Consider the following 23,323-nt stretch of genomic DNA (forward strand, 5'->3'; position numbering starts at 1 on the left):
CCGCTAGCCCTATTGATTATGCAAGAGATAGAAATAGGGGTAAAGGATCCGCGAGGAGCGGGATTTCTTACAGCTAGAGATCACAAAACTAGTGAGCATAAATGTGAAACATGCTCAAAAAGAGGTGAAATATGTCAATATACTCTGCTTAAGTGCTTCAATTGCAAAGAAAAACATGCATCTAGCTCAAAAGAATGTGTATTTACTTCAAGAACTCAGAAGAACTGGAGAAAAGATGAAGCTCAAAGTGAATCTAAAACTGAAGAGAAAAGTCAAGCTAGTAAATTCATAACTGCAAGCTTAAAAAGAAGAAACTCTCAACTATCTAGATCTTCAAACTTCAATTCTCCAGCTAAATGTAAACAGAATTTGAATTCTTAAACATCTGTTAAGATTAGAGAATTGAGAAATGACTCTGATAATAAACTAGATAGAATGTAAGCAGTTGAGATTCCTGCTTTTCAAAATAGTTATAATCTACTATCTAGTGATAGTGATTAGATTCTACTATATCTTCACTCTCTTTTAGTATGAATATACAACAAAAACAATAAAAAAAGTTTAAAAACTCTTTAAAAATCACATTTATTTAAAACAATGTGAATAGAAACTTAAATTGCATTTATTCTTGTCTTCAGATTGCATTTGAATAAAAAGTTGACTTTGTACTTCTTCAAGAACTAAACTTTGATACTGAGTAAAAGTACATCATTTCTCATTCAAGCTATTACTGCTTTCTTTCTGAAAAATCTGAGATAAAATCAAGAGTAGTAATCTATGAGAGAAAAAGATCAAGATATCAATTTAATCTGAGATTTAATATCATATCTGACTCTGACATTCTAGTGAGTGACATTATAGATAAAGATAATGAGTTTGATACTATTCAACTTATAAATATCTATAATGAAAAATCATTGAAAGAAAACAACAATATCTGAATAATTAATAGAGGATTTTTGAATATAACTCTCTTAAAAAACTCTATAATTACAGGAGACTTCAATGCATATCATCTCTGATGAAACTCAAAGTGCACAAGAGCAGTGAGAGCAGATAAACTGATTGAATGAACTTTTAAGCATTCAATAGATTTAGTTAACAAGTCTGATCAATAAACATTCTTTAGAAAAGACATGAAACAGAAATCTATTATAGATCTAACTTTCATGTCACAAAATCTAATTGAAAAAAGACTTATAAACTGGTTTATTGATTCAAATGAAACCTCAGAATTGAGTCATGAGATCATTCAATTTGATATTGAACTGAGTGAAAAACAAAGAAGTGAAAATCCTCTTCTCTCTAATCAGTATAACTTTGAAAAAGCTGATTGAAAAGCAGTTGAAGAAAGAGTAAAACAGCTGAAATCTGCAAGATAGAGTGAGCTCTATTGAAATCAAAGTCAAGATATCTCAAATGAAATGCTTGAGAATAGAGTAAAGCTGATTACATCTATTCTTCTAACAAGTATTGAAGAAAATGTTTCAAAGAAAAAGTCTTCTGAGTATTTCAAATCTTGATGAAATAAGAATATTACTTCTAAAAGAAAGCAATTAGTCACTGCTAAGAGAGATTGAAAGAATCACTTAATATCTGATAAAGAGTTCAAAGCTATTCAAAATGAATATTTTTCAGATATTAAAAAAGCCAAAACAGATTGCTGGAACAAATTTCTTGAAGAAGTACAAGAAAAAGAAGTTTTCAAAGCCTTCAACTATACTAAAACAAGAAGTGTAGCAAAGCTTTCAACCTTAGAATATGAATTTTAGAATGAATTATATACAGCAAACTCTTTTGAGGAAAAATGTCAAGCTTTTATAAGAATTCTCTTTCAAAACTCATCACATTTAGAAGAGGAGAATATGTCATTTCATGAATATATTGATGAAAATAACTGGGAATGGCCTGAGCTTACATATGATGAACTAGAGTTAGCAATATTCTCAAGTTCAATTAAAACTGCTACAGGGCCTGATTCAATTAATCACTTAATTATTCAAAACACATATTTCTACTTGAAGAATGAATATTTTGAGCTCTTTTTCAATCTCTTAAAAAATGATTATCATTTTAAATACTGGAGAGAAGCTACTGGAGTAATCCTTGTAAAATCTAATAGAAAGACTTCAATTCCTAAGTTATATAGAGTAATATCTCTGTTGAACTGTTTGAAAAAAATTCTAGAAAAGATAATAGCTACTAGATTATCTTTTATAAGCTCTATTAGTGATTCTCTTTTATTTAATGAATAAATGAGAGGTAGAAAACAATGTTCTGTAATTGATACTATTCTCTCAGTTATTTATGATATTCAAGTAGCAAAGCATGAAGGCCTGGTCTCAACTGCAGTTTTTATTGATATAAAAGATGCATTTGATCATGTGTCAAAGTCTAAGATGATTCAAACTTTGAAGATGTTAAAACTGTCACTTTCTCTAATAAAATGAGTCAATTGTTTCATATCTAAAAGAATTATACAACTATTCTTTGATGGAAGAAAATAAGATAAAACTGAGATAAAAATAGAAGTATCACAAGAATCTTCAATCTCACCTGTTTTATTTACAATATACACTGCATATCTATTCAAGAATAGAGAGATGAAAATAGTGAGATCTTCAAGTTATATAGATGATATTAGTCTACTCTACAGTTCAAAGACAATCAAAGAGAATTTAGAAGTAATTGAGAAAGCAGTAAAGAAAATCTTTGTTAGAGCAGATATCAATCTAATTCAATTTGATATGAATAAAACTGAGCTAATTCACTTTTTTTCCAGATTTAATGAGAAAGAACTAAGTCTAACTCTTTTGAATAAAGAGATTAAACCCAGTTTGAATGTTAAATAACTAGGAGTATGGTTAAACTCCAAGTTGAATTTTAAATATCATATTCAACAAAGAATCATCAAGGCAGAGAGACTACTGAATAGTATAATCAGACTATCAAATACTGAGAGAGGTCTATTCTTTCAGGCTATGAGATAGTTATACATAGCCTGTATTATCTCAGTAGCTGATTATGAAGTTCAAGTTTGATGGAATAATTAAGAAAACTTCACTGAACTCTTTCAAAGTCTATAAAACAGAGCTTTGAGAAGAATTCTGAAAGTATTCAAGTCATCTTCTATTAAAGCAATGGAAATTGAAGCTTCAATTTCATCTTCTGCTATTCAATTTAAAAAGGCCTGTATAAACTATACTCTGAGAGTCATGAAGATGAGCTTAAATCATTTATTCAGAGAAAGAGTCTCTTCTTCATTTTCATCAGTTAACTCAGGAAATGAACTGGATTGGAATAGATTTCTTGATTGAAATGAGAATAATACTTTAAAGAAAATGCCCTCTCAACTGTATAGACTATGTTCACTTATTAAGAATTAATTTTCTTCATTAAATGTTGAGAAAATTGATCATGAGAAGATATCTTCTTGAAGAGAAAAGCTGAAATCTCTCATAGACTTATAAATAAGTGAACTATCTAAAGAGAGAGAATATGAACAGCATTTGAAGAAGATCTCTACAATTAATATAAAAGACTCTATTCTGATCTACTCAGATGACTCAAAAAATGAGAATTTGAATAGATTAGGCACAGGCATTGCTTATACTGAAGATAATATTAATTTTATCTCAGATTTCTGAAATTTAGGCTGTGAATCTGAAGTCTTTGATGCTGAACTATTTGTAATAGTGAAAGCTTTTAAACTCATTGAAATAAAATCTCATAAAAGAGGAAATGATTTGAAAGAGGCATGAATATTCTCTGATAGTCAAGCTGCTTTAAAAAGACTTAGAAATAGTCAGATTCATAATGATCAAATGAATCTTGAACTGATTTTAAACTCTGTTTTGAAAATTCAAAAGAGAAGAACATCAAAACTGATAATTCATCTGCATTGAGTTCCTGCTTATATGAATATTCATGGCAATGAATTGGCTGATTCAGCTGTAAAAAAGGGTTCAGAATTAAGCAGATCTATTCAAAAAACAGTGTCCTGATCTTTCATAAAGAGAAAGATAAAAGAATCTTGTTTAAACAAGTGAAATGAAAGCTGGCAGAAACAAAAGAAGAGTATACATTATTCAAGATTTGAGACAAAATCAAAGTGGAAATCTTGTTCAATTAAATGTAAAAAGAAAATATTCTCATCTATAATTCAGCTGAAACTAGGACATGGTTATTTCAAATCTTATATATAAAGATTTGATGATAGATTTGATTCAACAGAGTGCTCATTTTGCAAGGTGAATGAAAATCCTGAGTATATTGTAATGCATTGTGCATTATACAATAGTCTCAGAGTCAGATTAAAGAAAAAGTATGTTTTAAATCAATTAAATATGAGGTTCTTATTCTCAACTGAGACAGGAACTAAATACTTAATAGACTTTCTATCAGAAACTAGAGCAGCTACAAGAAAATGGCTGAATTCAGAAGTATCTGAATATGAAGAGGTGAAAATTGACTAGATATAGTCTGTTAAAACAGCTATATATCATCTTTTAATAATTTTGTTTTGTTATAGTCTCTCTTTACTGTACTTGTTTCCTTCTGTTCTTTTCTCTATCTATTTAATGTGTCTATCTTTAAGACTATGTTCTCTTTTCTTTTGTCATAATATTTTCAAATGATTTCAAACTATCAGAAGGTGTTGAAATACTGCAATTTGTAAACAGTTTTTATATTCTGAGCTGGAATTTTCTGATTTTGCATATTTGAAATTGATAAATGTATAATAGTTGACTCTATAGATATAGGAAAAACTCTGAGAACTAAACATTCTCAGGTAGATGTCATAGTCTCTGACTGCATACATCTATAATTGAAGAATAATAATAATAATAACTCAGTGTCATATAACATATCATTCAACCAGATTATCTCACAAGCTGTCTCACTAGCTGCAATATATTCAGCTTCTGTGATTGATTTAATAATAGATGTCTGTCTCTGTGACTGCTATGAGATTGATGATCTGTTAATCAATATAATGTAGCTGATAGTTGATTTGTATTGAGAATTCACCCTCACTCAGTCTGAATCACAGTATATCACAGAACTCAGATCATCTTCTATCTTCTTCTTATACAATATGTCATGGTTTTTCATCTTCTTGATATAACATAGGACATGCTTCAACACTGTTCAACATGCCTTGTGCAGATGCAAGTTAAAGTATGAGAGATAGTTGATCATGAACACCAGGTCTGACCGGCTGCTTGAGATCAAATATTACAATAATCTCAATTCTTGATGATATCTTGTAGCTGTAAAGTCATCATTCAATTCCTTTCTCTCATCAGGTGAGAATTCCAGTTGTATATCAGCTGCTATCAGAGTGTCAGCTGAATTTATCTTATTTATACTGAAATCTTCAAGAATCTCCTCAATATAACAGCTCTGTGTAACTGCTAGATTGTCATTTCTCTGACATTTAATCTTTATTTCAAGATATGACTTAATCTCTTTGATATTCTTTGTCTCAAATCTCTTTACAATCTCTCTCAATACTCAGTCTAATTGCTGTTTTTGAGATTCTGTCACCTGATAATCATCAATATATAATGTCAGATAGATCTTGTGAACAGAGTGATATAGAAATTCACTGTTATAAGGTGATATCTTGAATTTCAATATGATGAGATGTTCTGTTGCTAGGAAATATCATACTCTCATGACTTGCTTCATTTTATATAGACTCTGACAGAGTAGTTTTATCAAGTTCTCTCTGCTGTGCTTAACATCTGTGAGTAGTTGTATATAGATCATCTCATTCTGTGATAGTATATCATTCAAAAACATGAATACATAGTCAATTGATTTGATCTTTCATTCTTTGACAGTTAATATAGTGAATAGACTGTATGATGTAGACTCTGATATCACTGCAGTATACAATCTTATATAATGAATATTCTGCTGTTGCAAGAACTCTCTAATCACTCAGTGAGCTCTAAAGTGAATGATTTCTCTCTTATTATTAAATTTCTGATTATATACTTATTTATCTGTAAGAATATTCATTTCTGAGACCTTCTCAACAATAATATATATCTTCTTCTGTTTAAATATCTTAATCTTCTTTTTCATTATCTCATGTTAATAGTCTCAGTCTGAGCTTCTCTTGACTTCTATCAGTATAGTTGATCAGTCTGTCAGAATACTTAGAACAGAATTATTCTTATTAACAGAGTCTTCAGACTCTTCATTCATGACAAGCTATGTCTCATTATCTAGAAAATAGATTGAATCAATTACACTCTTTAAGTTCTCATTTACAATCATTTTTAAAACATCTGACTTTTTCTTTACTAGATGTTATAGTAAGCAGTACTGTCATTTCTCTCTGATATTCAGAATATTCAATTTATCAGACAATTCATTGAATTTTCTCACTATATTTATAGGTGTATTTACACTCATGTCAAGAGCTTCATCAAATATGACATCTTATACAATCTCAAGATGATGTGTAACAGAATCTCACACATGATATTAATGTAATTCTTGATATTCAATCAGCTGTTATTCCCTGCTATCAGTTCTATCTGTGAGCTTATTCAACACTTTCAAATTCTTCTTATAGACCTTGCACCCTCATCTTCATATTCAATGAACAGAAGATTGCATCTCAGTTCATACTTTAAAAGATGTAAGTAGTGTTTCTTTCTTACATTCAAATATCTTTGTTAATATTGAAGATATGTTAATTATCATAATTGCAGCTTATATTACTTCATCTCAAAGTTCTCTTTCTAATTCACTATTAAATAGTAGACTTCATATCTTTTCTGCAACTATTTGATTCATGTGTTCTGCTGAGTCATTTAATTATGATATATCAAATATAGTTATTTCATACATTATTTCTTTACTCTGACAGTAGGTCTTAAGTTCTTGACTTTTGAACTCTTCTTCATTATTTCAGTGTAGAATTTCAACTTGATATTATATAATTATCTCAATACTTATAATGAAGTTTATTAATCTTACAGTAGATTCTCTCTTTCTTATTATAAGAATTACTTATCTATAATAGATTGTATTATCTGTTATACTTAATCAGTAGCTTACATCTCTTCTAGTGAAAGTGTCATTTCTGTTGAAAAGTGTTTTTCCACTCTCTGTCAGATTGATGAAGAATCTCATTATCAGTTTAACAGCTCATGTTATAGATATGAAGATTGAATGTGTTATTTTTATCTGAATACAGACTTTGCAGAATGATAAAGCTTATTAATTAATAATTCTCATCTCTAAGTATGAATCTACTGTCATTTTTACAATATCTGTGAGATTTAGATATTCTAGCTTTTAATGTCATTGCATTATTGTAAGTTCTATAATCTTTGTATCATTTCTTTCAGATAGTATTAATATTGTATCATCTTTCATCTGTAATATGTTTACAGGTTTAAAATTATCATTGAGTATAGTAAATCAGATCAAGTCTCTGTATATAACTGATCTTTTCATCTCATAGATATCATTCTTATTTAATCTTGTTATAAATGAGAATATGCAGTCAGAAGACATAATCAACATAGTATGATTATTTTCATATATTAACTGCTTATAGATATAACTCTGATATATAAGCTTACTTATACTTATGAGATTCACTTCTAACTTCAGAATATAGCAGACATTATTTAACAGTATATTCATCTCTTTCACTGAAATCTTTGTATCTTCTATAGCTGCAGCAGAAATCACTGTTTCATCTGTTATTTTCAACATTACTTTTATCTTCTGAGATTTTATCATGATAAGATCTTTGTGAGATGTGATATAAGTATCTGATTCAGAGTCTAGAATTCAGATATCTTTTTCTATCTAGTCACTTATATAGATCTTTTCTTTGATGCAAAATACTTATTTTATAACATTGTAAATAGAAGTAGTATCTGTATTCTTCATATTCTTGTCTTTATTCTTGTTTCTATTGATGTTGAAATTTAAATTTAAAGAATATTTCTCAGAGTATTTCTTTCAATAGTCAGTCTAAATATAACTAATCTTTTAACAATGATAGTAGATTCTCATATTATTATCTCTATATTCAGGTTTGAATTCAGTGTTCTTATTCTTATTATTATCTTTCTCTTTATTCTTATCTTTCTTATTCTTATCTTGTGTGTTATTGATAGAATTTCTAGATATATCAGTATTTACTTCATTTACAGCAGAGAGCTGTAAAAGAATATCATAGTACAAATCTATAAAATCATTCTCTAAGAATTAAGTATTATTTTTGTTAATTTGATTCATTTAATTTCTTATAAATAAGACTCAATCTCTGTTAACTTCTATAAGCAGTCTGTTAAAAAACATAATATCTGAGATCTTATATTCTAGATAGATATAATCAGTTCTTATAACAATCAGATATTCAATGAAAGCTCTGTCAGATTCTTTACTTTTAAAGATTATTTTAATAAGCTTTTTAAATAAACAAGTTCTGTGTATAACAGATCTCTCAGAAAAGTTATTCTCTATAATAATTTATAAAGTATAAGCTGATAATTTAAACTTTTTAAGTATAGTGAAATAAGTCTTGATCTACAGAGCAATTGTAGATTATATATAATTATATAATCAAAGATTACATTCTTTTCAGAAATATTATATATTCATAGTAATATTCTTACTAAGACTATTATTTTTAAGAATATCATCAGTTTCAGACTACTCTATAGTTAAAAGAATTTTCTCTCTTTACATTGAGTAATTAATGAATTCAGTGAGAACTATTAATCTTTTAATAAGTCTTACTTAGCTTCTGAATTCTTCAAGAACTTTTATTATAATAGATATCTTCTCTTTTCATTGAAGATATTCTACTAGATTCACTCTTATCTTATTACTTATAAGAGTCTCATCTTTACTGATCTTTACATACTCAATCTCATACTGAAGTCTTATAATTTTAAGCCTTATATAAGTCTTCTCACTTACTGAGCTATTGTTATTTCAGTTATTTAAGCTTTTTATATTATCTGACATCTCACTGATATCTTCAATTGAGTCTTTATATATATTAAACTTATCAGATTATTCTTTCATGATTGTATTATCTGACTCAAACATCTCAGAAGCTGTCTTCTGATTCATTATTAATGTTAACAGTGATCTGTGATCTTGTGTTTACTGCTCTGATGTTTTCTTGTTTCTCTGTCTTGAAGGCATGTATTCTTTTGTTAAGTCAGATGTCCCCCTGAATCTTAGATTAATCATGGGTTCAATCACTCAATAAATCATCTAGACACGCTTGTAATGATGCATGGAGATATCAATTTAGCATGTTGTTGTGGTTATTTGTTGCTTGCGAAGGGCTTCATAACCTCTTGGAGGATAATGTTGTTGTGTTGTGTGTGTGTAATCTATCTACGCGAGTTACACTAAATGGATAGGTTGGGGTGGCACGTGACTAGGGTAGGTGTAGTAATCACCAACAGACAGCAACCTCCATGTTTCATCACTCATCATCGGACTTAGGTATTCTATGATTCCGTGCGGGAGTATGCACATATCATCAAGGCTTCTGGGAACATTGTGGCCAAAACCAATGGTTGGTGTATTTTCTTCATTTTGGGTCAAGGCATACAACGGACCATATTGCAGGCTATCTATCTATCTACCCACCTCTCAACTGTCAGTCAGATTCTGCTAGGCTTTTTTTTTTTAGCCAAGACGATATCTAATTCGTTGTTAACCAATATATATGATGTGCATGATGAAGATCTCATAATATCCTGATTGATTGGATAAATTCTGGCACATCAGATGGACAAAAGCTCGATGTCAACACTTTGAATCGATCTCTTATCTTACATTCATCTACTCCAACCAAAGAGCAGTCACCTCAGACGATCAAGTTGACAGAAAGAGCCAGATCGCGGTTCGATCTCCCGTACATAGTTACCAACCGGACCATTGCGTAGGCTGTCGAAAACACCTCGTTTGACGCCGACTTGAACTTCTCAATCTTGCAATACGACTATCATGGAAGAGGTGCAGGCCTCAAGTTAATGAAATATCTGGAATATCTATGCACTGCATATATAGAGATATTGAGGCTATTCATACTTCTCCCAACACTGGCAACCGCATTCGAGAACAAATGAAACCCGCCGCAACCCATCCGAGTGCACCCATTCGCTCAAGTATGCCCGTCGGGAAATATATCGGTCATAGGGCTACAATGATGAAGCTTCCCAAACGGAGGAGATCCAGGGGCTCCAACAGCGGTCCATCATATTACCGGCGGAAGATCTCTCGCCACATCAACGCCAGCACCAGGATGCCACACCACAGACATGCAGGGAATAATGAACATGCCCTTCGCAATCCAGCCAAAACCGACAAGCTTGTTTTAGCCGTCGTGAAGTTTATTGCGAGACGTCCCGCCTCCGGGTTGGGTGTGCTCGAGAAGAGGTATGCTGCCCAAATACCAGTCCCGCGGGTGGATACAGTGGCAGTACTGAACAGTGTGCAGGATGTCCTGGACATCAAAGGGCTTTCTGAGGCGAGAGAAAATGAATGACCTACCATGCTATAGGTTTTAGCTGGCCATCTCTGGGTTTCGGCTTCTTCGTCAAGGTATATATATACATATACACATAAATGTTTCACATTGTCTTCTGAGCGTCTTGAAAGTTTGTACTACCAAAAAGGGAAACATAAAAACGTTCGGTTCTATGTGTCCTTCAATTTTTTGCGCTCGAACACTATTGCTCCGACTCGATTAGGGAGGACCTAATCCCGCTGTATTTCCTTCCATATTGTACTAGGGTGCCTACGCTCTCTAAAACGAAAGCTGCGTACTGTGGCTCATGCCTTCATTTTCATTTTTTCTTAAAAAATAATTGGTCAACGATTTACCCAGGGAATGAGACGCGAGGAAGGATTCATAGGTTGTTGAAGTCCCAAGCATCATTCCGGGCAAATGAGTGGAGATAAAGATAGACGCGTTTTCTTTGCCCGTTGGGAGCGCATCACAAGCTGTCCTGACTCGATAAACATATTGTCTCAGGATGTCATAAAGGAACTTTGAGCAGAAAGCATTGTCAGGAAATCGATCAAGCAATCACTGTATTGTAGAATATTTCCATGCCCACCCCTACCTTTAATAGATGCTGGCTCGAGTCGAGTACAGATGTCCGTCTTGAAGGCTTCGTTAAAAAAACGAAAAAGAAATGGACGCTGCCGGAATCGAACCGGCGACCCCGTCAATGCGAATGACATATTATACCACTAAACCAAGCGCCCAGATGATTGGCCGTAGATTGTTGGAGTTAGTACTTTATTATAAAGGTGCTCCTCCGTACTCTGTACCTCGACAGAGATCTTGAACGCAGCCTCCAACCAACTGCTTTGCCATTGCACCAATTGGGAATTACAAGACTATTCTACTCGTATCATATTATTATTCTCATCAAATGACACGTTGTGCTTAGCCGGACAGCGGCCAAGTGCTGGATCCCGCGCGTCGAAAGTGGGATACTGAAGTTCCCTGATTTCCATCTGCCGCCTTCCCATTGGCTGATGGAGACAGTTCGGCTGTTCACGGCCTGGCGGCGATATTCCAATGAATGTTTGGTTAAAACCCCGGCCCGGCGAAATCAACCCGCAATTTCCACTATTTTTGTCCATTTATAATTTATACCTGGAGGTGGTCTGTTGAACTCCTGTTGCTTGAAGACAACGCACAATGCCTTCACAGACCACCTGGTTACCTCTCTTGAGGCGGGAACTTGTTCCTATCCCCCCCCGCTGGAGAGCTGGTGTGCTGAAAACTCTCGCGTGTGCTTATTCCACCCGCACACCCACAGCACTCGTCGCATCAAGCCGGCGGCGAATAGTCCATCAACGGCAATTCCCAGCGCAAAATGTCGGTTTAAGCCAGAAACGGAACTTTTCAAGCACAGTCCAGCGGCGATTTGCGGACGAGTCAGAGAGCTTTGATCCTTCCCAGATTGAACGGGAATCGGACAGTGTCGATGTCTGCATTGTTGGAGGCGGTACGGTTTTATTCCCCTACCCGTACTCTACCTTTTTTTTTTTTTCTTTTTTTTTTTTTTTGGTGTCCTGTGTTTCGAATAGCTGAAAGCTAACCACACATTGTTGTGTGTGGAAAACAGGCCCTGCGGGCCTCGCCGCAGCTATCCAGTTGAAGAAAATTGCAAATGAAGCGGGCAGTGAAAATTTCCGGGTGATACTTTTGGAAAAATCGGGCGAGATTGGGGATCATATACTATCAGGCAATGTTTTAGAACCCAGTGCGATGAACGAACTATTTCCCGATTGGCTATCGGAGGACAACCCATCGAGATTCGAACATGCCACACCTGCTAAATCCGATAGCATGCGCTTCCTTACGAGCAAATATGCTATCCCAATCCCATGTCCGCCTCAGATGAATAACCATGGCAATTATATTATCAGTTTAAGCCAGTTATGCAAGTGGCTGGGAGAACGCGCAGAAGAGATTGGAGTTGAGTTATACCCCGGGTTCGCCGCAAGCGAGGTGCTATACGAGAAGGATGGATCTGTCAAGGGTGTTGCTACCAATGATCTCGGCATTGGGCGTAATGGGAAGCCTAAGGATTCCTTCGAACGAGGAATGGAGTTCCATGCCAGAGTCACGCTGCTTGGTGAAGGATGCCATGGAAGCTTAACAAAGCAGGTCATAAAGAAATTTGACCTGAGACGAGATAGCCAGCCTCAAACCTATGGACTGGGCGTCAAGGAAGTTTGGGAGATTCAGCCGGAAAAGTTCAAGAAAGGAGAAATCCTCCATACAATGGGCTATCCATTGCCGAAAGATGCATATGGAGGATCGTTCCTGTATCATTTTGGTGATAACATGGTTACTCTCGGGTTGGTTGTTGGCCTCGATTACCCCAACCCGTGGTTATCGCCGTATGGGGAATTTCAGAAATTCAAACACCATCCCCTTATCAAGCCGACTCTGGAGGGCGGAAAATGCATATCCTACGGAGCTCGTGCGCTTGTTGAAGGAGGTTTCCAGTCCATACCGAAATGCGCTTTCCCGGGTGGGGCGTTGATTGGAGATAGTGCAGGGTTTGTGAATGTTCCTAAAGTCAAGGGCACACACACTGCTATGCGGTCTGGTATGCTAGCTGCCGAGGCAGCATATTCTGCCCTTTCTAACCCAAACAATGGAAGCGTATTCCTATACGACTATGAAGACGGACTCCGAAAATCCTCCATCTGGAAAGAACTCAAGGAGGTACGGAACATGCGCCCTTCATTCGGAACTCCCTTGGGTATTTACGGCGGCATTATGTACTCCGGCCTAGAAGCATATATTTTCCGTGGCAAGACACCCTGGACCCTGAAGCACCATACTACAGATCACGATGCCACCAGGACTGCCTCCGAGTGCGAGAAGATCGAGTATCCCAAACCTGATGGGGTTATCAGTTTCGACATCCTAACAAGCGTTAGCCGCACAGGCACAAACCACGAGGAAGACCAACCGGTACATCTTCAAGTTAAGGACTGGGACAAGCACACGGAGGAATGTTATCCCAAATATCAAGGGGTCGAGAATAGGTTTTGCCCCGCCGGAGTCTATGAGTACGTTGAGGATCCAAGTAAAAAGTTGGGTGTGCGCTTCCAAATAAATGCGCAAAAGTAAGTCTTACAACAGCTCTCCCGGTCTCTACTATGCCCTGTAGTTTATTGATGGCGGTCACGGACAATTAACCCTCGTTTTTCCAGCTGTATCCATTGCAAAACCTGCGATATCAAGGTCCCGACTCAGGACATCAACTGGCAGACCCCTCAAGGTGGGGAGGGCCCTAAATATTATCTAACCTAGGAAACCACATTTCTTTTCCGGTTCATATGGTTACTTTTTCTTGTCCATTTCTGATTCAAAACTGTATGCAATGGTCATCACATTCTCGATAGAGGACTTGCTTGTTGGTTATGTGTAAATTATTATTCCCATTCCGCGTTTCATGTCTCCTTAGCCAACCATTACCCAAAATGTATTACTGTGTAGTTTGTACATACATACTGTTATATTATGGAGATGAATTTAGCCTTGCATCCGAACTCATCAACGGCAGGAGAAAGAAGGTCGAGACAAAATGTCAACCGCGTTGTTATTTTCTACAAAGATCCGTTTAGACTGAATCAGAACAAGACAGTCTCTTTCAACGGAAATATTTTTTTTTCCTTTTTCAAATCTCGGCATCTCCCCGCAAGGTCGTAAAACCCCACCGAACACGGGCAAGGCATGTACCGTACATACATCTACATGCCTTGTGGTGAAAAGTGAGGCAACCAGCGTCAGATTCTGCCGTTTGACCGCCTTTTGCAGCCTCGTTCCCAAACATCAACCAACTCATCGTTCTTTTCCAACCATCAATCAGCGTCTATCTTTCTGAAGCGCTTGGCTGTACTGACGTCTTCATTTCTGGAAAGGATAATTCCCACCTCGAACCGTTTTGCATAAGGCTGACCAGGCTGCCGAAAACCGCGTTGGTAATCTGGAGAGGACCACTCCAGTAAAAAACCCCCCGGCTTCGTCGTCCACGTTCTCTCGTTGTTGTCTTCTCTTCGCTGTTAATTATCCAGGGGATTTAACACACAACAACATTCAAAAAATCACACCACGCCTTTTACAGGATTCCTCTTTACCTTCTTTTCTTCTCATCTGCGATAACTGTGTTCTTAAGATACACCATCACACCAACTGCCCGTCATGACTGAAGTGTCGTCCACACGTCTTTATCTCGGGAATCTGCCCCGCAACGGTATGCTGGTCTTACTACTGCTACATCCTCCTTGATACTTAAGCACACCCAAAATCCACTGTATGGCGCTGGCACACACAAAGACACACTATATATATTCAGATACCCAACAGTAGGACAACCTCGTGTTCCCTTGGGATTTCTGGATTATCCTTGTTTGTGGAGGACTGTGACTACCACATGTGACACGATGTGAAAAGTAGAGGATATGCCAAGAATATTCAAAAAGTCCACTCCTCAAAAGGAGAAGAAATTCAGTTATATTCCACTCCCGTGGATTACACTACTGGCTTTCTCTTTACTGGATGGTTTAGCCTCGAAAAGCTGACTCAAAGGCGCCAATTTTGGCCTGGACTTTGTTTTTCCAGTCACCAAGCAGGAGATCGAAGATCATTTCAATTCCCACCACGGCTCCGGCAAGATTACGGAAATAAAGCTCATGAGCGGCTTTGGGTTTATCGAATATGAGGATGCTATGGATGCAAAGGACGTAGTACCAGGTACGTAACGGGATTTGGCGTTCATTGCGTGCATCCTCTTCCTTCCTTCTAATTCTTTGAATAACTTCAAAAGACTAATTCAATGCCGTTCTCTATAGCTTTCCGTATGTTTGTGATTCTTTTGAGTTTCCTTAACTTACTGACAGGGGCTTCCTTTTTTGACCACCCTGGCTTGTAGATGGTACGGACTTCAAGGGTGAACGTCTCACTGTCCAATTTGCCCGTGGACCCCGCCACAAAGAAACATTCTCTGGACCGTCGGACCGCTCGAGCGCCCCACGCCCGCGGCGGACAATCTATCGAATGCAGATATCTGGACTTCCAGAAACCAGTTGGCAGGTTAGCTCAGCTCCATTTGTTCCCGGACCCCGTTGGAGTTCTTCTGACTCGGACCCTCTCTTGCACCATTCTCTTCTTCTTCCCTCCCTTTATTATAAATGCGCAGGCTTGTCATGTAACTTGGCAAACACTGTAATTTATATGAAACTTGAAAACTTCATCAACATCATGGAACGCATGCAAAGTTGGATGTTCTCTTGCATCTATGCCGGGCTATTAATGCTCTTAAGCTGCTGAAATGGAGGATCCATCTTATTTCTTTCAATATGCTTCGTTGTAGTTGTCACTCACCCCAACAGCAAGCGGAGTTTCTCTGCTACCATCAGATAGTTCTCCCGAACTGGAGCATATCTCTTTTTTCTGACCGGCTGGATTTCTCACGGGTCTATTCTTGCGCAGCTCTGTCTTGGAAGGAGCCTGGAATTTCACACCATTTGTCTGGAACAGGACTCACACATTCGCCTTGTTTAGGATCTCAAAGACTTCGCACGTCAGTCCGGCCTTGATGTAGTGTACTCGGAAACTGGCCACGATGGAAGAGGGTGAGTATTCTCGAGCTTCAGGTCCTTTAAACAAAATCTCCATATCTTTGGACCAGGATTACTGATATGGTGCGTGTGTGCGAATAAAAAAAGATTTGTTGAATTCGAAACAGGGAGCGACCTTAAAACTGCAGTTGAGAAACTAGACGGCCGTGAATTCAAAGGCTCCAGAGTCTTATGCACACAGGACGTAGGAAATCCCTTGGTTTTCCCCTCCCGGATGGCTTAGTTCTCATTTATCTACCAGATTCAATCACTGGAGGACCGTCAATCCCGTGACCCGTACCGCTCCCGTTCTCCTGGCCGACGAGGAGGTTATCATCCCTACGATGATTATGACAGACGCGGGGCTCCACGCGGCGGATACAGCCCGCGTAACCACTACCGCGAGCGCTCTCCTGGCCGTCGTGACTACTATGATCGCGATGGCTACGGACGCCGGACGCCGCCTCCACGCTCTCGAATGGATGACTACCCGCCTCCACCTCGCCGCCCCTATGATGATCCGTATGACCCACGTGGGCCTCCTCCCCCTCGTCACTATGATGACCCTTACGCCCCTAGGCCATATGGCCGCCCACGAAGCCCTCCACCAAGAGGTGATTATGGCTATGATCGCCGCCCATACTGGTAGAGAACTCTCATTTTCCTACCTTTTGATTTCCCCTACTCGTATCCATTTTTCCTGTGTGCGCGTCTCTATTGTACTCTGCTGCTGTAGGCGGAGGAGAGCCTTCAATTCCTCTTTGGCTCGAAAGGAAACCATGAAACTATTCCGCGTATGCAAACCTGATACTTATTACCCTAGAACGCACCTTTCCCTCTGATTCCCCACTGAGCGTGGTTTCTGAGCTATTATCGCCACTGCGCTGTTTCCAAAAAGTTGATTGACTCTTCCACGCTACTCAGAGGGGTGGTGTCATTGTAAGTACTACTGGACTTGACATCTTTCCAACATCCGATCTCTGGCTGGAATTCAACGTCACCTCTTGGTCTCATTCTGGAGATGGACAGAAGTCAATAAAGGGGCCTTACTGGTAGATACCGAGCTTTCCTCGTTTAAATTTCTCTTCTTGCTTGCTGCTTCATTCCCCCTTCCCGAGTTGCTTTCTTTGCCCATTTGTGTCTATCTTTGATTTGTGGTGTCCATCGTCTTTATATATGCTTCTCCTTTTTTTTTTTTTTTTTTTGCACAATGTCCCACCTCAACAAGAACTTCTGATGATACTTACGAAATTTTTCATGGATGAAAGGCAAAAAGGGTTCAATGTATTTTTTTTTTACTGATGATCTTCCCAATTGTTGTTGTACTTTGCTGGCTCTTATCTGATAAAATTCCTTACTGCTTTTCTCCCATGACAATTGAGAGGGTGTAACAACGGCGAGCATCCATTCGATTTAACTATGTGTGGTGCGCTCTGTGTATTTTGTGCGCCGGAAGGGGGGGGAAACTCGGCGAGGAAATTGATCTGACGAACCCATTCTCAAAGGACAAAATATTTCGTATCATAATGTGGGCAAAAATCATCTGTTCTCTCCGTTTTTCATTAAATTTCGCCTCTTATGAGTTCAATTTGTTTTTATTTATTAGACACCACCGTTTTTTCCCCTCAGATGACATGTATATGTTATATATATTTTTCTTCCTTGTTATTCTTGTTTTTGAAAATGGAATAATAAAAAAAATTATTTGTCATTTATGGGAAGTGAAAATTGATGGGGAAAGGTTAAGCGTTTGATCTTCGATGAAACAATTGAAAGCCAAAGATGCCCTTCCATATGCGGAATTGACTTGTGGTTGCAAATGTGATAACTCTAATAAATGACAGTTGTAGCGTCCGCTCCATATGATATGCTCTGCAACCAACCAATACTAGGGTTGTTCTTTGTAGAAGCTTGGAACGTTCTTGGGAGAAGTTCCCCGCTTAACTACTAGTTACTGCTTATCGATAAGGTTACGAACAAACATCGGCAAATTTTATATCTGCCAACCACTCATCCAGCACTGCTTCGGTCACCAGCCCAAGTGAACGAGTTGGACGCCTGCTCGTTGCTTATATCGTCTGAATAAAAATGGCGCCACCGGGATTCGACACCGTCCTGCTTCGTGACATCGTCTTCCCATTCCCAATTAGTTTCGGGCCTGATGCGTGGGGTCGCATCGATAAGCCCCAACCAGCTACGCTATCACTTCGCTTTTCATATCCCCGACCTCTCATCGACCAATGTGGCAGCAGCGACGATGTTTCCTTTACCCTCAGTTACGGTGATCTATACCGCAAGCTTGAAGCCAAATTACGAGATGCCACAAAGGGTGAAGATGGCAGCATCTCGAGCGTTGGAGTAGAAGAATTAGTTTCCACTATCAGCCATACTGCTCTTGGGCTGGCATGGGAAACGATACCTGAGGGTACCGTAGAGCGCGCATTGGCTATGGTGGGCGCAGAAATTGATATCTCAATACATCTTCCTAAAGCTATCCTGGGAGCCGACAAGGGTCTGACATATCAAGCTGTCAATCGAGCCGTCAACCGGTCTGCGAGTCTAGTCGCCAATCGAGATGGACAACCGGGGATTGCTGCGGTTCAACGTATATGCCGCATTGATGGTTTACGCTGCAATTGTATCATCGGGGTGAATCCTCATGAGCGGGAAGCCAAACAGGCAGTCGTGGTTTCCCTTCAGTTTCCGAAGGTGAACGCAGAATTACATCCGCAGGTCAAATTTTTGCAGCCTTTGCTGGAGGTTACACGACGTATTACTGATGTGAGTCCATCTAATCTTCCCTTTGTATTGCTTCAATGTACTGGGGATATATCCACGGGAAGTGTTTTAGCTGACATGAACTTTATTATTCTGTGCTCATTAGGCCGTTGAAAACTCAAGCTTCAAAACAGTCGAAGCTATGGCTCAACTGGTCGCGAAAACGGCTATTCAAGGCACGAGGTTCGACGAGGTGACAGTCTGCGTCGAAAAGCCCAGCGCGATGGCCTTTGTGGGATACTCTGGCATAGAGATAACGCGCACGAGACGCGACCTTTTAACCAGCAATGATGGGCAAAGTTGAACAATAAACACGCGCTCTGGCTTGCTCGCCTAATAAATGGCTGCAGGGCACAGCAACTATTCACGCTACGGTAGATTGTATTCGCACAAACAATCCACGCTTTCGATATTATTTTAGCTCTTGCTCTTGAATTCGAGAGCAAGAAATCTTGCTTAGTGAAAGGTTCTGTCGCCCAAACTTTAAACTTTGCACCGGCCCAAAGCGGTTTAGCGCTCTACTTCGCCGCCCAAGCAATGAATTTCCAACTTCAAGCGTCGGCTTTCACCTGCCATTTTCCCTCTCCAGTCTACATTCTTCAGCTTCGCTACACAAAGGAATATCTATTACTCTGAGATTCGCTGGAAATAACCGCGATCATCTTCTCAAAAGAACCTCATATCCTGTTTTTTGCTTTATTATCTATGGGACTACGCAGCTCTAACAGCCTTCCGCTTTTCATTATCTCTGCTGGCACCGGGTGCACTTCGGGCCTCTTCTGCCTGCCTCCATTCGACTCTGCTTCCGTGGGCTGCGCAAACAGCTTCCCCAGCACCGTGCCAGGCCCAACTCCAGACAACGTGGTGTGGCTACCGGTGAATGGTCCGTCCTGAATAAGGGCGGACGGTAATCTGGTTATTCGCGCCATTGAGCGTAGCTTCTTTATTGTAACCGCTGTAGACATTTATTTCCGGCCAGAGGTAAGTTTTTGGAACCTATTCTATCTTAACTGTAGCCGTTGGCAAAAATGAGTGAATGAGTGCTTACTTTGCGAAGATATATCAAGGTTAAGAGAACACCGGCCGCCTATCGAGCTGAAATCTACCCCGCAACTTGTCCATGGTGATAACAGGGCTCTACTGGAACGCAAAACCATAACTATCTAAGACAAACCTTCATTCTACTTGATAGGGATGTTCGCGCCTAGCCCGCTGCGCCGCCCCCCCTTGGATTGCGAACCGAAAATTGTTTCGACCCTGCCAAATGGTGGTGATTCAAGATCAGCCAAGCCCTGGACAGCACAGGAAGAATTTACCGTCTCTGATGTTTTTGCTCCACAAATAGACGAAGATTTTGTCCATGCTGCTGAGAAGGCAGACGCACACAACGGGGTAGCGGAAGCTGAAGCAGTTCGAGGTAAATATTCTACGGGGTTTCGCTTATGCCCACCCGAGACTAGCCCCACCAGAAAGGCGACCCCTTCCCAGCCTAGTCGGAAGGAACTGGTTAGCGATACTGGAAACTTAGTGGTGGATGGTTTGGGCCACCGCGGGAAGAATAGACGGAAGAAGAAGTTGCAACGGTCTGCTGAAGTCCAAGCTGCCGCTACCACCGTCCGTGGATTTAATGCCAACGCATCCACCGACGATGAGTTTGATTATTCCAACCCCGGTTCGAAAAACCTTTCCCCATGGCTTCCACCGCGCGTCAATTGTGGGAATAGCCCTGGCCTTCGTCCATCTTCCTCAAATGGAGGGATCAGCACATTGAAACTCCAGCTGGATGCTCTCAGTTTGTCGAATAGTCGCCCCGCATCTTGCAGCACGAGTCATCTTGGTTCTCAGACCCCAAGCTGTGCCAGCGTCACTTCAGACAGCGACCAGACCACCAGCTATGAGGTTCCTTTGGAACATGACTTCGTTAGCCCTGATGCGGATGGCGCCCCTAGTGACGCTATGTCATTTGGCAACAAGGAGTGCTTGAAGAACGACCTATGTCGGAAGATGTCAGCCGCGGACTTTGAGCCTTTGTCGTGTCTTGGTAAAGGAACCTTTGGAACGGTTTTATTGGTTAGGCATTCTATGACGGGCATTCTCTATGCACAGAAACAATTTCGCAAGGCCTCTCTTACAGTACATAGGAAGCTGGTGGAACAAACCAAAACGGAACGAGCGATCTTGGAAAGCGTCAATCGCCATCCATTTGTTGTCAAGCTCTATTATGCCTTCCAGGACCATGAAAAACTTTATCTGATTCTGGAGTATGCACAAGGTGGTGAGCTTTTCACCCATTTGGCTATGGAGCGCATGTTCACCGAAGAAGTGGCTTCATTCTACATGGCTGAGCTGGTGCTGGCACTGGAACATCTCCACCAAAACGTTGGCGTCGTCTACCGTGACCTTAAACCAGAAAACTGCCTTTTGGACGCCGATGGCCACCTTCTCCTAACTGACTTCGGGCTGAGCAAAGTTGCCGTTGATGGTCAAGACCGATGCAACTCATCGCTGGGCACTGTCGAATATATGGCTCCTGAAGTCGTTCAAGGTAAGCCGTACGGCAAAGCCTGCGATTGGTGGTCTCTCGGAGCGCTGGCCTTCGACCTTCTTACTGGCTCCCCGCCCTTCAAGGCCAATAACCACGCCAAGATCCAAGAAAAAATCGTAAAGCAGAAACTCGTACTGCCATACTTCTTAGGCCCAGATGCAAAGGATCTCCTTACCCGCCTCCTGCGCAAGGAACCCCACAAGCGCCTCGGCTACAACATGCCTAAGGACCTCCAAACAATCAAGAAGCACCGCTTCTTCCGCAAGATCGACTGGAAGGCTCTTGAGAGACGTGAGCTCGAACCGCCCATCAAGCCCCTCATCACGGACCCGGCGCTAGCAGAGAATTTCTCGTCAGATTTCACTTGCCTACCCCTTAGCCCTGTTGTCACAAAAAGTGGTTTCCCTGATGCTTGTGATGGTGGGTTTGGGTGTATGGGCTCTGACGGTAACGCTACATATCGGGATATTAATCAGTCCGGGAAAGCGGTTGCGGATGACCCGTTTGGTGGGTTTAGCTTTGTGGCATCGAGTAGCTTGCTGGATAGCGGGCTGGGGAGGTAGATTAATTACTGCTGGGGTTTTGTCCGTTTTGGGTTCCTCTATTTTTTGTTGCTTTTGGGTTATTTCTGCTGTTCGGTTGTAGTTGATTTGATTTTATTCTGTAAGCGTGATTTGAGCAGAGGATCTCTCAGGAATCCGCATCTATAGAACGTCTATGGACCATTTAATATATCGCTATCTTCATTTTTTCTATCAATTTCCGTTCATTGCAACCTTTTCTTTTTGACCATCGCGTGGGGTCATAACTTGTGTATCAAATTAGTATCCATATTGAAGACGTATTTATCTCTTGTGGATATTGCTAAGTGTTGTGTATTGTTGGCCGTTGCGGCCGTTGCGGCTATTGCGTGTGGCGATCTCCATAGATCACGTGACCAACCACTATGTTGGTGATTACTACATCTACCCTAATCACGTGCCACCCAACTTATATATAGGTTCACCTTATCTCAGCATGCTCAGCCTCTCTTCTCGATATTTTCGGATTAGCGCGACCAACTAAACTCCTTTAGACTTCTGCCAAGTCCTGCTAACTTCTGGACCAATAAGAGACTTCACACGTGCTCGCAACCTAATACGCGAAGAGTTTGCTGGGGATGTCCCATTTAGGTTTAGTGTAAGCCCTGTGACAGTTGATTGGCTCAGATGTTAGCAGGACTTGGCAGAAAGTAGCAGTAGTTCGGATTGAGTTAGCTCGGAGTGGAGTGGCTGAGTTTACTGAGATAAGGTTCACCTTAGATAGATTACACATAGATAACAATGTTATTCTTCAACAGGTTATGAAGCCCTTCTATAAATAATCACTGATAACATGTCAATCACATCTTCATGTATCATTGAACATGTCTAAATGTCTCTTTGAATCTATGATTAATTTGAGATCTGATAGAATGTCAGATTTGATGAAGAAATATGTATCAGTGTGTAGAAAATGAAATCTGAAAGCACTGAAAGTATAACAGAGAATAACAGTCAACTTGATAATATCTATAATAAACAACTATGAGAATAGTTCTACAGATCTGCTTGTTCACAACATTATCAGAATATTAAATCATGAGAATAATCTATGTAATTCATTCTCTGTAAGTGAGATAACTTATATGAAGTTGAAAATAATGAAACTTCAACAGGAAATTGAACAGATGAAAACTAGTAAAGTGAGTGAGACTGCTGATACTGATGACACTGTCAGTGTGAATCTGACACAGTTCTTACAGAAACAAGAAAGAACATCTGCTCTGATAAAGGTTTTAAGAGAATTTCAGAATCA

At 39.3% G+C, this 23,323-nt stretch overlaps 5 protein-coding genes and 1 non-coding gene across 8 annotated transcripts; 5 read left to right on the plus strand and 1 right to left on the minus strand.

Annotated features, from left to right (window-relative positions):
• Positions 1-10,057: 10,057 nt before the first annotated feature.
• On the plus strand, positions 10,058-11,080 carry BDBG_06359 (uncharacterized protein; the record flags this gene model as incomplete). Its single annotated transcript, XM_031722579.1, has 1 exon — positions 10,058-11,080. The coding sequence occupies one exon, from the start codon at positions 10,058-10,060 to the stop codon at positions 10,550-10,552; it is 495 nt and encodes a 164-aa protein (XP_031579384.1). The 3' UTR covers positions 10,553-11,080.
• A 125-nt stretch (positions 11,081-11,205) lies between these two features.
• Positions 11,206-11,277, minus strand: BDBG_17373. The gene has a single exon. It is a non-coding gene; the product is annotated as a tRNA-Ala (tRNA).
• Position 11,278: 1 nt separating this feature from the next.
• On the plus strand, positions 11,279-14,262 carry BDBG_06360 (electron-transferring-flavoprotein dehydrogenase). Its single transcript, XM_002623466.2, has 3 exons — positions 11,279-12,029; positions 12,150-13,668; positions 13,756-14,262. The coding sequence occupies exons 1-3, from the start codon at positions 11,720-11,722 to the stop codon at positions 13,853-13,855; spliced, it is 1,929 nt and encodes a 642-aa protein (XP_002623512.1). The 5' UTR covers positions 11,279-11,719; the 3' UTR covers positions 13,856-14,262.
• An 81-nt stretch (positions 14,263-14,343) lies between these two features.
• On the plus strand, positions 14,344-17,351 carry BDBG_06361 (pre-RNA splicing factor Srp2; the record flags this gene model as incomplete). Of its 3 annotated transcripts, XM_031722581.1 has the most annotated exons (8): positions 14,344-14,798; positions 15,167-15,298; positions 15,397-15,402; positions 15,477-15,637; positions 16,109-16,179; positions 16,273-16,369; positions 16,427-16,809; positions 16,988-17,351. In XM_031722581.1, coding segments are annotated over 8 exons (903 nt in total). In that variant the 3' UTR covers positions 16,989-17,351. The 3 variants fall into 3 exon arrangements, with proteins under 3 accessions (XP_031579385.1, XP_031579387.1, XP_031579386.1); XM_031722580.1 differs by having other exon boundaries at positions 14,366-14,798; positions 16,427-17,351; XM_031722582.1 differs by lacking the exon at positions 15,397-15,402 and having other exon boundaries at positions 14,747-14,798; positions 16,988-17,010.
• A 901-nt stretch (positions 17,352-18,252) lies between these two features.
• Positions 18,253-19,246, plus strand: BDBG_06362 (serine/threonine-protein kinase psk1; the record flags this gene model as incomplete). The annotated part of the gene is made up of 2 exons (XM_002623468.2): positions 18,253-18,945; positions 19,049-19,246. 2 exons carry the CDS (start codon positions 18,253-18,255, stop codon positions 19,244-19,246), a joined length of 891 nt encoding a protein of 296 aa, XP_002623514.1.
• A 401-nt stretch (positions 19,247-19,647) lies between these two features.
• Positions 19,648-22,050, plus strand: BDBG_06363 (AGC/RSK protein kinase; the record flags this gene model as incomplete). The annotated part of the gene is made up of 2 exons (XM_002623469.2): positions 19,648-19,825; positions 20,135-22,050. 2 exons carry the CDS (start codon positions 19,648-19,650, stop codon positions 22,048-22,050), a joined length of 2,094 nt encoding a protein of 697 aa, XP_002623515.2.
• Positions 22,051-23,323: the final 1,273 nt, after the last annotated feature.

Source organism: Blastomyces gilchristii (genome assembly GCF_000003855.2).
Source record: "Blastomyces gilchristii SLH14081 genomic scaffold supercont1.13, whole genome shotgun sequence".
Classification (NCBI taxonomy): domain Eukaryota; kingdom Fungi; phylum Ascomycota; class Eurotiomycetes; order Onygenales; family Ajellomycetaceae; genus Blastomyces; species Blastomyces gilchristii.

Bases quoted from the DNA above. Each gene is read 5' to 3' on its own strand.
- BDBG_06360 (XM_002623466.2), top strand. From the start codon at position 11,720: ATGCCTTCACAGACCACCTGGTTACCTCTCTTGAGGCGGGAACTTGTT. The intron at 12,030-12,149 runs GTACGGTTTTAT...TGTGGAAAACAG, and splicing joins TGTCTGCATTGTTGGAGGCG to GCCCTGCGGGCCTCGCCGCA. The intron at 13,669-13,755 runs GTAAGTCTTACA...TCGTTTTTCCAG, and splicing joins TTCCAAATAAATGCGCAAAA to CTGTATCCATTGCAAAACCT.